Below are 15,729 nucleotides of genomic sequence, written 5' to 3' on the forward strand. Positions count from 1 at the left end.
TTAAAAAATTAGCTACAGTAATTTCCATGTGGATAACCACTTGATGTGGTTAACCACTTAACCACTTAATGTGGTTAAGCCCCAGATTTTTAACATAATTAAATACTGCAAAAAGCAGTTGCTTATATAGCAGCTTTTTTTTTCCATTGTAGAAACCTTGGAACATATGGACAAAAACAGAATGAAGTATAAATAGGAAAATAAACATAACTACTATTACCTTTTTGGTATTTTTCATTCTGTTGGGGTTTTTTTCTGAATTTGTAAATATATTTTTTCACTTATAATTGGGGATATATAGTTTATGAGGTTTTGCAGTCTGCTTTCTTGAATTTTCCATCATGCAGATTTCTCTGTCTTTAAAATTCTTCAAAAACAATTTTCATGTGGCTATATATTCCCTTATATGGATGTTCTATAATTTATGTAATCATTCCCTAATTATTAGATATTTGTCCATTTTATATGATCGATATCCTTACACATAAAGCTTTTTCTACATTTCCTATTTTTTCCTTAATGTAGGTTTTTGTAAATGGAATTACTGAATCAAAGTGCATGAGCATTTTTAAGGCTCTTTGATTTAAATTACCAGATTGCTTTCTGGAAAAGTGGTACTAATTTACATGGTCACCAGTAAGTGCATGTGAATGGATGAGGTCCAAGACCAAAAGTAGCTAGAAACAGCATAGAGTTCCAGAACAGAAAGATTCAAGATTTTTATCTTTATGTAAAGCAAAGTTTCTCTACTTCAGCACCACTGACATTTTGGGCTACATAATTCATTCTTGTTGGGGAGCCATCTTGGGCATTGGAGGATGTTTAATAGCATCCCAGGCCTCTACCCACTAGATGACAGTAGCACAACCTATCTCCTCACTCCAACCACCACCACAGTTGTGACAACCAAAAGTGTCTCCAGACATTGCCAAATGTCCCCCTGAGGGGCAATATTGCTTCTGGTTGAAAACTATGAATCTAAGAGTTACATGTGCAGTGAGGCACTTATCGTTAGAATGTCTCTGACACTGTGTACACTAACGTTCTGAAGCGTAGCCTCTCAGGGTGCTTTTCTTTCTCTGAAGTGTGTATGTGCATGTTGTCTGCAAAGTAAAATTGGCTAATCACTTCTTTAAGGCTAAGTGACTTTGTTACTGCTCGGTGTGTATTTCTCCCTGCTGCTACCTCTCTGGATTCCTGGTTATTAGAGGAAATTTAAAGAAAGTGACCACACTGCCCTGCAAAAATGATTTCCCCTAGTACCTAATATGGTATTTGAAAGTGTCAGTCAGTATACCTACCCTTTGTCTTTGTCCTTTGAATAAAAAGGGCCCCAGTAGACTAAGAACAACTTGGTTCCCTTGACTTTGTATGTAAAGGAAGGAGAAAGAGTGGAGTGGGATTTTTGCTAACTTAAGTTTGAGCCTTAAAAATCATAAGAAGCCTATTTTACACAGCAGGAGCTCCTAGTTGAAGGTTTGTCCCTCAGATCTACAGCCGACCTTACCTTCCATTCTTGCTGGAATGCACCTGTGTGAAATGGCCACCTATGTTACTTCTGTAATATTTCAAAACATCATGGGGTCATTGGAACCCACACTCTGTTTCTGATGTATTGATATAACGTTCTGCACCCAGATCTTCTAGTAGCTCAGTTATAGTTGATGAATTTCCTTAATTCAAGTAAGACAAGATTCAATTTACTTTGAAAAATGAGGAACACACAAACACGTCGTTAAGAAAATAAACTCACTGCAAATATTCTATCCTTAAGTGATATGAAATGCATTTAAGTCTGTTTTTCAGTAAAGACCTGAACCTTTGAAGTTCTGTCTGTTAGCCCGCAGTTCTGAGGTGTGACATTTAGCTTATGAAGGTTAGTTTGACATTGACTTTCTCTACTGGCTGTTTCTGTTTGTTTCCCTTAGGAGCAGTCTCACAGGTGCTGGACAGCCTGGAAGAAATTCATGCACTTACAGACTGCAGTGAAAAGGACTTAGATTTCCTACACAGTGTTTTCCAGGATCAGCATCTTCACACACTACTAGATGTAAGTTTTTCTTTTTATTAATTTTTTTGGGTAAATTGAACATTTACCATACCGTTTTACTTTACATGAATATCCAAATGTCCATCATAACAGTCCTTTTTCAGTTGCCTTCAGTCTGTGAGAAATGTGGGAAGTCATCCATCATAGATTCATAACTGAAATATAGTATCTTATATATGGTACAAATGCAGTATAGCCTAACAAGTCACAGTGGAAAAAGTTATATATTTTATATATGTGTTTCTATTAGAAGAATCCATTGATCTTAGCTGTGATTACCTTTTATTGCTTTTAAACATTGTTTTCAAACATTGCACCTCAAACATGAATATAGGAGAGAGAAAAGTAAGATATTGTGCAATGGACTGTATTCACATACACATTTCATACTTAACGTTGCTGGTTTTCATAAACTCAGTGTCTTCTCCTTAAAACGTAAGAATATATTCCATCATTAAATATGACAGGCTCCACTGACAGGTAAAAGGAAAAGTCAGAAGCTGACAGTTCACATCTGCCTTCATTTCAGTCACATTTTAAGTAAAATACCTTTCTTATAGAACTTGGTTAACTTCAGCAGTGAAAACTTTCTTAGTGTACATATTAGTCTACTAGTACATATAAGTCTTTTTACAAGAAAAATCTTCCCTTAATAAGAGAATTATTTTGCTTTGGGATGTCTAGAACTTTTTGGTGCTCACTCTGATTAATCAACCATGTGACATGGATTAAACTAAAGCAAAATTTCCCAGAATGTGTTCTACAGAGCATTGCTCTGGGAGATAGTGGTGGGTCTTGCCATTCGAGAGGGGGGAGTAGATCTTAAATTTATTGGTTAAATTATTTATTGACTATATAAGTTTGGAAAATGCTGCATTCTTTATTCCCTTTATACGGATTCACAATGGGTGTTAGTATATAGCAGCTCTAAGATGTCCTATAGCAAAGAAACCTTATTAACTCTAATAGCATTTCTCAAACTAATTTGGGCAGAGAACTTTTATTCACAATCCTGTCGAATTGGTAAGGACCAGTTTGGGAAAAGCTAAGCTAAGAGTGTCATAGTATGTTTCAACTTCACACTAAGTGCAGTCATAGGTATCTCACAGTTGCTTCTATCCATAGATTTGGTCAAATCAAATTAATTATTATTTTTTGATTAGTTAGGCTTTTTAAATAGTATATGTATTAATTCAGGACTAACTGCTACAGCATGCAATCCTAAAATTTGAGTGGCTTACCGGAATAGAAGTTTATTTCTTGCTCACATCACAGTCCAATGCAGGTAGATGAGGAGGGGAGGAGCAGGAAGAGTCTCTTCCACAGAGGCATTCAGGGATCCAGGCTTCTTCCACTTTGTGATTCTGCCATCTCTCAAGGTTTTGGAATCTTCCACTGCATCCTTTGCATCCAGCCAGCAGATGAGAGAAAATGGAGAATTTTGCAGGGTCAAGGTTGGAAGTGGCCTGTATCACAGTTGTCCATATTCCATTGACAAGTACTAGTTACATGCTTACCTAGATGCAAGAGAACTGGGAAATAGTTTTTAAATGTACTAAATGAAATAAGCCAGATAGAGAAAGACAAATACTGCATGGTATCAATTATGTGTGTAATCTTAAAAAAAAGTCAAACTCATAGAAACAAAGTGGAATGATGGTTGCCCAGGCTGGGAGGTGGGGGAAATGGGGAGAAGTTGGTATTTATCTTATTTATAAGATAAATAAGGTCAGAGGATCTAATGTATAGCGTGGTGACTATAGTTAACACTGCATTTTATAATTGAAATTTGCTAAGAGAATAGAACTTAAGTATTCTCATCAAAAAAAAGATAAATACGTGAAGTGATGGATGTGTTAATTAACTTGATTGTGAGAATCCTTTCACAATGTATACATTTATCAAATCATCATGTTGTACACTTTAAATATATTACAATTGTACTTGTCAATTATACTTCAGTAAAGATAAAAAATGTGCTCAGGAAGATAAGGAAATGGGTTTTCTCTTTAGTGTAATTTATCCTAAGTAATTTGAGGACATTTCAGATTAAGTTTATTTCAAGTAACTTGTTACTTTCCTTGGACACGAAAAAGCCCTTGAAATTCGTTCTGGTTTGTGGATAGCTCCTAACATTCCATTTTCTCCTCCTTCGTTGTCATCATTGTTATTGTTAATGTGCTATTTGAATTAGAGTTTGACCTCTTTTCATTGGCTATTTAAATATCTATTCTTCTTTATCATTGTTTCATATGATGCAGAAAGGTTTTTTTTGTTTTTGTTTGGTTTTTTGGCCGTGCCACAACACGGCATGCGGGAGTTCCCCAACCAGGGTTCGAACCCGCGCCCTCTGCAGTGGAAGTGCGGCGTCTTAACCACTGGACTACCAGGGAAGTCCCAGATGCAGAAAGTTTTGACAATTGTGAATTTTCTGCAGAAGTCACAGCCTTTACTAGAACTAGTAAGTGGGATATTTGAAAGAAGCTGCAGCAGAGCATGGAGATTTGGTTTATTTCAGTGCAGTCAGTGGTTGTCACTGCTAAGATTTACTGGCCTTTAGATCAAGGACTTTTTGTCATTTAAAGGCTAAGAGTAGCCCAAATTAGTTTTCAAAGTTGGGTTTTTCTTACTGAATGTAACAAGGTATCTGAGCATACCAAGCTTGAGACTACAGGGGAAATGCAAGAACATTGCTAGTTTCTACAGGGAGGGGCAGATATTCAGACACAGACTGGACTTTGGAACTGAGCCAGGCTGCCAGACCTCACTGAAAATAATTATTTTGAATAACTGCTGCATTCTTGGGTAGACATTGTTACAACTTCAGAAGAGATTCATAGATTTTAGTGAGGAAAAACATGTTTAAAGTTCCTTTGGATTTTTATTAATTATATTTATATTCCTTTGTAATTTTTATTAATTACACTTAAAGAAGTGTCTGTAGTATCAGTATGTGCCCTGTCAATGCATCTCGTTTTGAAAAGGAGTTGGTGGGCTGAAAATGAGTTGTGCCCAATAAAAAGACACCGTGTCTACAGAATTTTGCAGACAAGCACTACATGTGAAGCCCAGAACTCTCCTGAAATGACTGACTATGAGGCCGACCCTGGGCAGTGTTGGGATGCATTTGGTTCTGAAGATCCAAACTGAGCCATCCTTCAATGAAAGCTTAATTGTCATGAATGAAATAATGCCCTCATGATCTACAGCCCTTAAATATGTCTCATTAAGCTCTTGTTTCAGAGTTAACAGGCTACATTTCAATAATGTGATCAGTGAAGTGTTCAAATGGCTGCCATGTAGAGAAATCTAACTATTAAAAAATGTTTCAATACTTCAGTACTTATGGTATGCATAAAAAAAAGGATCATGGTATGACCAACACTTGAGGAGAAACTTTTCAAACTTTGGCCATTCATTCTTCTTTCTTCTAGTGTTCCACATCCCATGCTTGGATTTGGATTGTATTGTTTTGCAGAATCATTGTTATCCTTTTCAAGAATTCCAAGTAGTGACACCTAGTGGCCTAGTTTTGTGGACCATGGCTTGACTGTTACTTAATCCCACTGAGCCATTTCATGAAATATCTTTATTATATTTAAATAATTCCTATTAATTCAATAACACTAAAAATCGTTAAGTTTGCAGCCGTCATTTTTCAGCTGACAAAAAGAAACAAGATTAAGTTCCTGAGGAAGATAAAAGATTATGTAGTGGGCTTCCCTGGTGGCGCAGTGGTTGAGGGTCTGCCTGCTGGTGCGGGGGGCACGGGTTCGTGCCCCGGTCTGGGAGGATCTCACATGCCGCGGAGCAGCTGGGCCCGTGAGCCATGGCCACTGAGCCTGCGCGTCCGGAGCCTGTGCTCTGCAGCGGGAGAGGCCACGGCAGTGAGGGGCCCGCGTACCGCAAAAAAAAAAAAAAAAAAAAAAGATTATGTAGTACTTTATTTTTTCTAGTCATGCCTTTAAAATAGTAAGAAGCTCAAAATTCAAAGAAACGTTATTAGAATTGGTTTGGAGGAAACAAAACATCTGTCATATTTAAAGAATTTACATTAAAACAAAAGAAATACTGTGGTTCCACTGAGGGAGGAAATGCTTTCTGATTTGAATTCTAGTAAAACGCATCTAGTATAATCTGTAGTTAGAAATAGTTCTAGAACGTCTAAATATTTGCTATTCAACCAGTTCTACCTGGCACACATATGCTGCTTCTCATTTTGTGGGGAGAAATAAAGAGGCTTGAGGAAGAAGTGTGCTTGGTCCAGCTTGTTCCAATATGTCTACTTTCAAAAATTAAAAGCAGTGGTACGGTGATGGTCTGTGTCTGAAATATATAGATCAATTTTAATAAAATACAATTTGGAGTGTGTTTACTGAAGCTGCCAGAAACGGGTTGGCTTAAGATAAGAAATTATTCTCTTACAGTTCTGGAGGCTAGAAGTCTTAAATCAGGTGTCAGCAGAGCCATGCTCCCTCCAAGTCTCCAGGGAAGAATCCTTCCTTGCCTCTTCCAGCTCTGGTAGTTGCCTGCAGTCCTTGGTGTTCTTTGGCCTCATTACTCCAGTTTCTGACTCCATCTTCACATGGCATTCTCCTCTGTATGTGTGTGATTCTATTCAGTATGTCTTCACATGGCCTTCTTATAAGGACATTAGTCATTGGATTTAGGACCCGCTCTAATCCAGTATGACCTCATCTTAATTAATTACATCTGCAAAGACCTGATTTCCAAATAAGGTCACATTCTGAGATTCCGGATCAACATGAATTTTGAGGGGACAATATTCAGCCCAGTACAGCATGGAAAACTAATTTTGCCCAGAATTGATTTTTCAAGTATTAGTGCAGATTACAAAAATCAAATCTAAAATAATGAAATGTTACTCTGTCGTTCATTAATTAGGCTTTCTTGGGAATTGGTGTTAAAGTGTAATTATGTCTTTTACTAATATTTTGAATTAGTTTTGGAACTTCCGTGTGATAACGTTGGATGGTGAGATGATAGAGGTGTTTTTGATGGGCTGAAAAATCAAGAGTTTTTTTCCAGATAAAAAGTATTTTGCAAATGTTATTTGGTGGTGATTCTCAGTCTTATTAAGTTTTTGTAGAAATTTTCCTATTACAGAATTAATGTTTATTTTGTAAGTCAACAATGTTACAAAACATTGTTAAATTACACGTGTTTCTCTCTGCCAAACTTTGACAGCTAAGTTTTAAACATTCACCCACCATCTGTCATACCTCTGAGCAGCTGTTAGCATTTGTTACAGACTGCTGTTTCCATGGTAGATGTGATGCCCCACTTAATTAAGATCATTTTTCTGAGAAGTCCTAAAAAATAATCGGTGATTAGATTAATAAAGCAAAAACTAACTGCAGTAGCAACTTAATTTAGCAGTTTTATATTAATTTATAAGCAATTTTATAATAGAATATTTTAAAATATTCCATTAGAAATAATTGATGTCCTTAATCCTCAATATTTTATATTATTGACATCTTTATTATGACTTTTCTGCTTTTTAGGGTGAATTAGAGAGTTTTTCTATCTGACCTGGAGTTAACACTGGAAAACTACAACTCTTGATTTACTATTTTGCTTTTTTTAAGATGATATTAAATTAGTAGTCATATTTGGGAATAGCTTATTTTTAGAACTCAGAAGCTTCCTAAAAGGGAAAAAAATGAAACTTCTGCAATAATTTGATGTTTTTGAGCAATTTGGGGTCTGAGAAGTAAGCTGATACAGTGTTAAGTTTGGATGTTTAAATAGGTTACCAGTCAGGAAATGCCAAAGCTAAGTTATCCATGAATTTGTAGTCTGGTCGATTTGCACTTATATGTCTGGAATAATAAGGCCTATTTGAGGACCTTCAGAGGCTGAGCTACTCGTACCTTCTCAGGGTCCCATGTAGTCTTTTTTTTTGTGAAGCTGGAAAAGATAGGAGTATTTTAATAGCCTTTTCCATTAATAGTGGGTATTCTTTTTTGTCACTATACCAAACCTTGTAGCATGGTAGTTTCTTAAAGGTTATTTCCAATGTGGATTCTGAAACCATATCAATAAGCCTTTTGTACTCTGGTACATTAACATCCAGTATCTTGAATGGTGTATAACATTGTATTTATGTTTTCCAAATATTTGACAATGAGCATATATTACTTTTATGGGGGATGGTGCTGATTACATTTTTAAATTTATATACAGTACAGTTCACTCTCTGGTGTAGAGTTCTATGAGTGTTTACAAATGCATAAGAGTCATGTTACTGTTACCCCAATCAAGATACAAAACACATCTATCACAAACACCCTCTTTCCACAGTTCCCTTGTGCTGCTTCTTTCAGTTGCACTTTTTAAAACAATATTTATTTATTTGTTTATGGCTGCATTGGGTCTTCATTGCTGTGTGCAGGCTTCCTCTAGTTACGGTGAGCAGGGGCTACTCTTTCTTGCAGTGCGCGGGATTCTCACTGCGGTGGCTTCTCTTGCCGTGGAGCAAAGGCTCTAGGCACGCAGGCTCAGTAGTTGTGGAGTGCAGGCTTAGTTGCTCCACGACATGTGGAATCTTCTCAGACCAGGGCTTGAACCCGTGTCCCCTGCATTGGCAGGCGGATTCTTAACCACTGGGCCACCAGGGAAGTCCTCAGTTGCACTTTTAAAATAAGTTCATTCAAAAGGCTAACCTCACATCATATGCTGACTCCTACCAGTTTTGCTTATGAAGTGTCATGTGTTCCATCCATGGCATTATCTTCCATCTGGGACCCACCCCTCACCTCCTTATGGAATATGCTGCCATTCTCAGAGATGTGCAGAATGAAACTTTGTAATATATGTGTTTCATTGCTTAGCTAGGAGTGGGTAGGTACTTGATCTGTGAATATAAAATTAAATTCTAAGAACAACTCCCCCACAAACAACTCTGAAGAAAAATTCTAACATATCCGTTGGTACTTCATCAGAAGAGAAATTTTAGATCTGAGGATTTGAGAAAGAAAATTAAGTCGTATCTTCAACTCAGTTACTTTTTATTTTGACATCTTTATTGGAGTATAATTGCTTTACAATGGTGTGTTAGTTTCTGCTTTATAACAAAGTGAATCAGTTATACATATACATATGTTCCCATATCTCTTCCCTCTTGCATCTCGCTCCCTCCCACCCTCCCTATCCCACCCCTCTAGGTGGTCACAAAGCACCGAGCTGATCTCCCTGTGCTATGCGGCTGCTTCCCACTAGCTATCTGTTTTACGTTTGATAGTGTGTATATGTCCATGCCACTCTCTCACTTTGTCACAGCTTACCCTTCCCCCTCCCCATATCCTCAAGTCCATTCTCTAGTAGGTCTGTGTCTTTATTCCCATCTTGCCCCTAGGTTCTTCATGACCATTTTTTCCCCTTAGATTCCATATATATGTGTTAGCATACGGTATTTGTTTTTCTTTTTCTGACTTACTTCACTCTGTATGACAGACTCTAGGTCCATCCACCTCACTACAAATAACTCAATTTTGTTTCTTTTTATGGCTGAGTAATATTCCATTGTATATATGTGCCACATCTTCTTTATCCATTCATCTGTCGATGGACACCTAGGTTGCTTCCATGTCCTGGCTATTGTAAATAGACCTGCAATGAACATTTTGCTAAATGACTCTTTTTGAATTATGGTTTTCTCAGGGTATATGCCCAGTAGTGGGATTTCTGGGTCGTATGGTAGCTCTATTTTTAGTTTTTTAAGGAACGTCCATACTGTTCTCCATAGTGGCTGTATCAATTTACATTACCACCAACAGTGCAAGCGGGTTCCCTTTTCTCCACACTCTCTCCAGCATTTATTGTTTGTAGATTTTTTTATCATGGCCATTCTGACCTGTGTGAGATGATATCTCATTGTAGTTTTGATTTGCATTTCTCTAATGATTAATGTTGAGCCTCCTTTCATGTGCCTCTTGGCCATCTGTATGTCTTCTTTGGTGAGATGTCTATTTAGGTCTTCTGCCCATTTTGGGATTGAGTTGTTTGTTTTTTTGATGTTGAGCTGCATGAGCTGCCTGTAAATTTTGGAGATTAATCCTTTGTCAGTTGCTTCATTTGCAAATATTTTCTCCCATTCTGAGGGTTGTCTTTTGGTCTTGTTTCCTTTGCTGTGCAAAAGCTTTGAAGTTTCATTAGGTCCCATTTGTTTATTTTTGTTTTTATTTCCATTTCTCTAGGAGGTGGGTCAAAAAGGATCTTGCTGTGATTTATGTCATAGAGTGTTCTGCCTATGTTTTCCTCCAAGAGTTTGATAGTGTTTGGCCTTACGTTTAGGTCTTTAATCCATTTTGAGCTTATTTTTGTGTATGGTGTTAGGGAGTGTTCTAATTTCATTCTTTTACATGTAGATGTCCAGTTTTCCCAGCACCACTTATTGAAGAGGCTGTCTTTTCTCCACTGTATATTCTTGCCTCCTTTATCAAAGATAAGGTGACCATAGGTGCGTGGGTTTATCTCTGGGCTTTCTATCCTGTTCCATTGACCTATATTTCTATTTTTGTGCCAGTACCATACTGTCTTGATTACTGTAGCCTTGTAGTATAGTCTGAAGTCAGGGAGCCTGGTTCCTCCAGCTCCATTTTTCATTCTCAAGATTGTTTTGGCTATTCGGGGTGTTTTGTGTTTCCATAGAAATTGTGAAATTTTTTGTTCTAGTTCTGTGAAAAATGCCAGTGGTAGTTTGATAGGGATTGCATTGAATCTGTAGATTGCTTTGGGTAGTAGAGTCATTTTCACAATGTTGATTCTTCCAATCCAAGAACATGGCATATCTCTCCATCTTTTTTTTTTTTTTTTTTTTTTTTTTGCGGTACGCGAGCCTCTCACTGTTGTGGCCTCTCCCATTGCAGAGCACAGGCTCCGAACGTGCAGGTTCAGCGGCCATGGCTCATGGGCCCAGCCGCTCTGCAGCATGTGGGATCTTCCCGGACCGGGGCACGAACCCGTGTCCCCTGCATCGGCAGGCGGACTCTCAACCACTGCGCCACCAGGGAAGCCCTTTCCATCTATTTTTATCATCTTTAATTTCTTTCATCAGTGTCTTATAATTTTCTCCATACAGGTCTTTTGTCTCCTTAGATAGGTTTATTCCTAGATATTTTATTCTTTTTGTTGCAATGGTAAATGAGAGTGTTTTCTTAATTTCACTTTCAGATGTTTCATCATTAGTGTATAGGAATGCAAGAGATTTCCGTACATTAATTTTGTATCCTGCTACTTTACCGAATTCATTGATTAGCTCTAGTAGTTTTCTGGTAGCATCTTTAGGATTCTCTATGTATAGGATCATGTCATCTGCAAACAGTGACAGCTTTACTTCTTTTCCGGTTTGGATTCCTTTTATTTCTTTTTCTTCTCTGATTGCTGTGGCCAAAACTTCCACAACTATGTTGAATAAGAGTGGTGAGAGTGGGCAACCTTGTCTTGTTCCTGATCTTAGTGGAAATGGTTTCAGTTTTTCACCATTGAGGATGATGTTGGCTGTGGGTTTGTCATATATGGCCTTTATTATATTGAGGAAAGTTCCCTCTATGCCTACTTTCTGGAGGGTTTTTATCATAAATGGGTGTTGAATTTTGTCGTAAGCTTTCTCTGCATCTATTGACCATGTAGTCTTAAAGAGTGAACTTCAGCAAATATGAAACCATCTGGGTAGTAGGGCAGTGGTGGTCGCCCTTGTGCTACCTGCCTCCTGGGGCTGGAGATTGAAGTACCCTGAAGCTTGCTGTGGATATGGGGGTCTCTCATTCCACTGTTTCTAATTGGATGGGCAAAAACTCCCATGTCTGTTTCCATCAGAGTATCGAAATATTAGTGTCAATAGGAAAGTATCACATGAAACAAAATTCCTGAAATAAAGAGAGCTAGAAATATTATATGTCCTAAATATCTTCAAAGTAGTTTTTCTTCATTCTTAATGTAATTATCAATAAACTTAAAGGAAAAAAATAAGCTACTAAGAATATGGTCATTTGTTACACAGCAATAGAAAAGTAATATAACTAGAAACAAAGCAAGGATTGTCCACTATTACCACTTCTATTCAACATTGTTATGGAGGTTCTGGCCAGTGCAGTAAAGCAAGAAAAAGAAATTCAAGGCATGCAGATTGGAAAAGAAGAAGTAAAACCATATTCTCACAGAGATATAGTCTTGCATGTAAAAAATCCTAAGGACACTACAAAAAAATCTACTAGAACTAATAGGCAAGTTTAGCAAGATTGCAGGATACCAGATCAACATACAAAAATTAACTGTACTTTTATATATAAGCAATGAATAATGTGAAAATAAAATTTTTAAAATATTCACAATACCATTGAAACAGGATAAAATACTTAGTTAATTAAACAAAAGAAGTATAGGACTCATACATTGAAAACTACAACTGTTGCTGAAAGAAAGTAAGGAAGATCTAAATAAATGGAGAGAGATAAAATGTTGGATTGGAGGATTCAATATTGTTAAGATGGAAGTTTTCTTCATATTGAGCTATAGATTCAATGCAGTCCTTATCAGCATCCCAGCAGAATTTTTTTAGTAGAAGTTGACAGTCTGATCCTACAATTTATATGGAAATGCCATAAACAATTTTGTAAAAAGAACAAAACTAGAGAACTGACTTCAAAGCTTGTTATAAAGCTACATTAATGAAAATAGTATGGTATTGGTGTAAGGATAGACATAAGGACCATAGCATTCAGAAATAAACCCTCATTCATGGCCAGCTGATTTTCAACAAAGGTGCCAGGGCAATTCAATGGGGAGGGGATAGTGCTTTTTTTAAACGTGGTGCAGGAACAATTGGTTATCCATATGCAAAGAAATAAACTTAGACCCTTACTTCACACCATTACACAAAGATTTCCACAAGATGGAAATTGTAAGCTTAAAACTATAAAATTTTTAGAAGAAAATATAAGGAGTAAATCTTCATTACCTTGGGTTAAGCAAAGCGTTCTAAGATACAACACAAGAGAAGGCTTGAGGATGAAGAAGATATTCTAAAACTGGATTGAGGAGATGGTTGTACAGCTGTTATGAATTTACTGAAAGTCATCAAATTGTACACTTACAATGTGCAGACTGTACAGTTTATAAATGATACTCAGTAAAGCTTTTAAAAGTTAAAAAATGAGGGCTTCCCTGGTGGCACAGTGGTTGAGAGTCTGCCTGCCGATGCAGGGGACATGGGTTCGTGCCCCGGTCCGGGAAGATCCCACATGCCGCGGAGCAGCTAGGCCCATGAGCCATGGCCGCTGAGCCTGCGCGTCCGGAGCCTGTGCTCTGCAATGGGAGAGGCCACAAGAGTGAGAGGCCCGCGTATCGGGGGGAAAAAAAAAAAAAAAAGTTAAAAAATGAGAAGTAATGTATTTTTATTTTAAAAAATTTATTTTACCCTTTTTGCATTATTTTAAGGTAAAGCACTGTTGGAAGTTCCTTCCATGTGCTATGGGTTATAGTATACTGTGGATCATCCCAAAATATCATTTGTATGACACTATGACAGCAGTTTCCAGTGTCTCCTGGCATTGTCCCCGTGTCCTAACACCAATCTGGCAAAGCCAAGCTGCCTACTCTCTGCAGTGCCCAAAGCCCACTGAAGGGATCATCCCAGTAGATTTCACAGCATCATTACACTGATTTCCCCATCTCAACATTTAGCTTTATTGCTAAGAATTTACCTTTAAAATATAGCATTTTAAAGTTCATTGACTTTAAAATGCTAAATTTGTTTTTCTCTCCCAAGAACTGTTTTATTAACCAATGTGTGGTTGTGACTTGTGAAAGAAGTCCAAATTGTCTTTTTTTTTAAAAAAACATTATGAATTACATAATTGTACGTATTTTTCAGTAAGGGAGGGGGCATCTTCTCAAAGCAACATGTTTTAGTTTATTCTTTTAGTTCATTTCTTCTATATTCAAATGCATAGTCACTTCCCCAAATTCACACCTTCGTGGCAGATTTTATGTGACATAATTTCCACTTTTTTGGTCTCTTTACTGTGGTAAAATATACATAACATAAAATATACCACTTTAAGCATTTTTAAGTGTACCATTTGGTGGAATTAAGTACATTCACGTTGTTGTGCTACCATCACCACTATCCATCTCCAGAACTTTTTTCAGCTTCCCCAACTGAAACTGCACCCACTAAACAGCAACTCACCATTTCCTCCTCTCCTTAGCCCCTGGCAGCCACCATTCTACTTTCTGTCTCAAGGAATTTGACAACTGTAGGTTCCTCGTATAAGTGGGATCATACCTTATTTGTTCTTTTGTGACTAGCTTATTTCACCTAACGTAATGTCCTCAGAGGTTCATCCATGTTGTAGTATGTATCAGGATTTCCTTCCTTTTAAAGACTGAAAAATAATCCATCTTATTTATGTACCACATTTTGTTTATCCATTCATCCAATATCAGTGTTTTATGGTAGACAGTTATATACTAGGAAAAGCCAAATTCTCCAAATAAAACTATCCAGTAGTAGGGAATTCAGCCTTAGTTTCATCCCCAGGCAGTTGCTCTATCTGGTCTCCTATGATATACATCTTTGTGAAAGGAATGTGTGATTTTCACTGAAACTATTATTAACTACAGCAGTCCCTCTCATTCCCTTATTTGTTCAGGTGAATTACTTCTTAAAACAGTGATTGGAGTTTCCTCTAAAATACCAAGAATCAGCTTGTTCCCAGTACCAGTGTTTCCCACTGAGTGCCCTTCTCTTTTTATAGCACCATAGTCAACTTTACCGGAAGGCAGAGGAATGTTCGAAAAGCCTTCCAAGTGCAGCAAGCTCTGATTCTTCTTCATGCTATTCTCAAGGAAAGGGGGGGTTCCCCCCAGAAAGGAATGTGATATGCTCAGTTGAAGAGTGTTCGATGGGGTTGGCTTGCAGCATTCACATCCAAGAACATAGTTGCTTTCTTCTCTTTGTGGTCCTTCAAACATTATTTCATAAAACCACTTCTGCCAAACTGTCTTTTGTTCTCTTTTAACTTTCCACAACAGAAATTCATTTTTGCTACTTGTACAGATGCTTGTAGCTTTGCTACAGCTACTTGTACAAATGCTTGCTGTTTGTTTATACAAAATAATTCATACCCTAAGTCAAAACTTATTGAATTGCCTCAGTAACTGCATATCATATGACACACCTAATGTAAATGTTTTCTTTTAAAGTGGCAAATTAATAATAGGATATTCATTTACTGTAAATATTATTTAACTATTAATGTAGATGCTTCAGAAGATCACCTTAGGAAATGAGGTTTTAACACTTTAAAATTTTTAGTGGTTTTTTTTAAATGGAAAAGAAATTTATATCACAATGAAATTTCTCACACTTGGGAAAACTCTTAGATCTAGTATTCAAATGTGCCCTATTTCATAAGATTTAATTTAAAGCAAAATAAAGCCTGCCTGTATCATCTAACTGGTTGTTTTTCCTCATGCTTTCTTTTGCTTGCTCAAGAATAGGCATTATGATTTGTTTCTTACAAGGCTTCATTTTAGAGTTATTTGCCAACTGAAAAAGGCCTAGAGAACAGTCAAGCCAGGTCATCTGAGGCCAGTGTTTAAGTTTCTCAGAAAGAGCTGCCAACTGACCAGAAATCCAGCACAGTGGC

General features: G+C 37.2%; 1 protein-coding gene across 12 annotated transcripts in view; it reads left to right on the plus strand.

The window, feature by feature from the left end:
- Positions 1-15,729, plus strand: part of CASK (calcium/calmodulin dependent serine protein kinase) — a 387,942-nt gene that overhangs the window by 293,566 nt on the left and 78,647 nt on the right. For all 12 annotated transcript variants that reach the window (XM_067723825.1, XM_067723826.1, XM_067723824.1 and 9 more), the window contains one exon: positions 1,929-2,050. In XM_067723825.1, coding sequence (XP_067579926.1) covers positions 1,929-2,050 — 122 coding nt within the window. The remainder of the gene's footprint in view (positions 1-1,928; positions 2,051-15,729) is intronic.

This window comes from Pseudorca crassidens, chromosome X (genome assembly GCF_039906515.1).
Source record: "Pseudorca crassidens isolate mPseCra1 chromosome X, mPseCra1.hap1, whole genome shotgun sequence".
NCBI lineage: Eukaryota > Metazoa > Chordata > Mammalia > Artiodactyla > Delphinidae > Pseudorca > Pseudorca crassidens.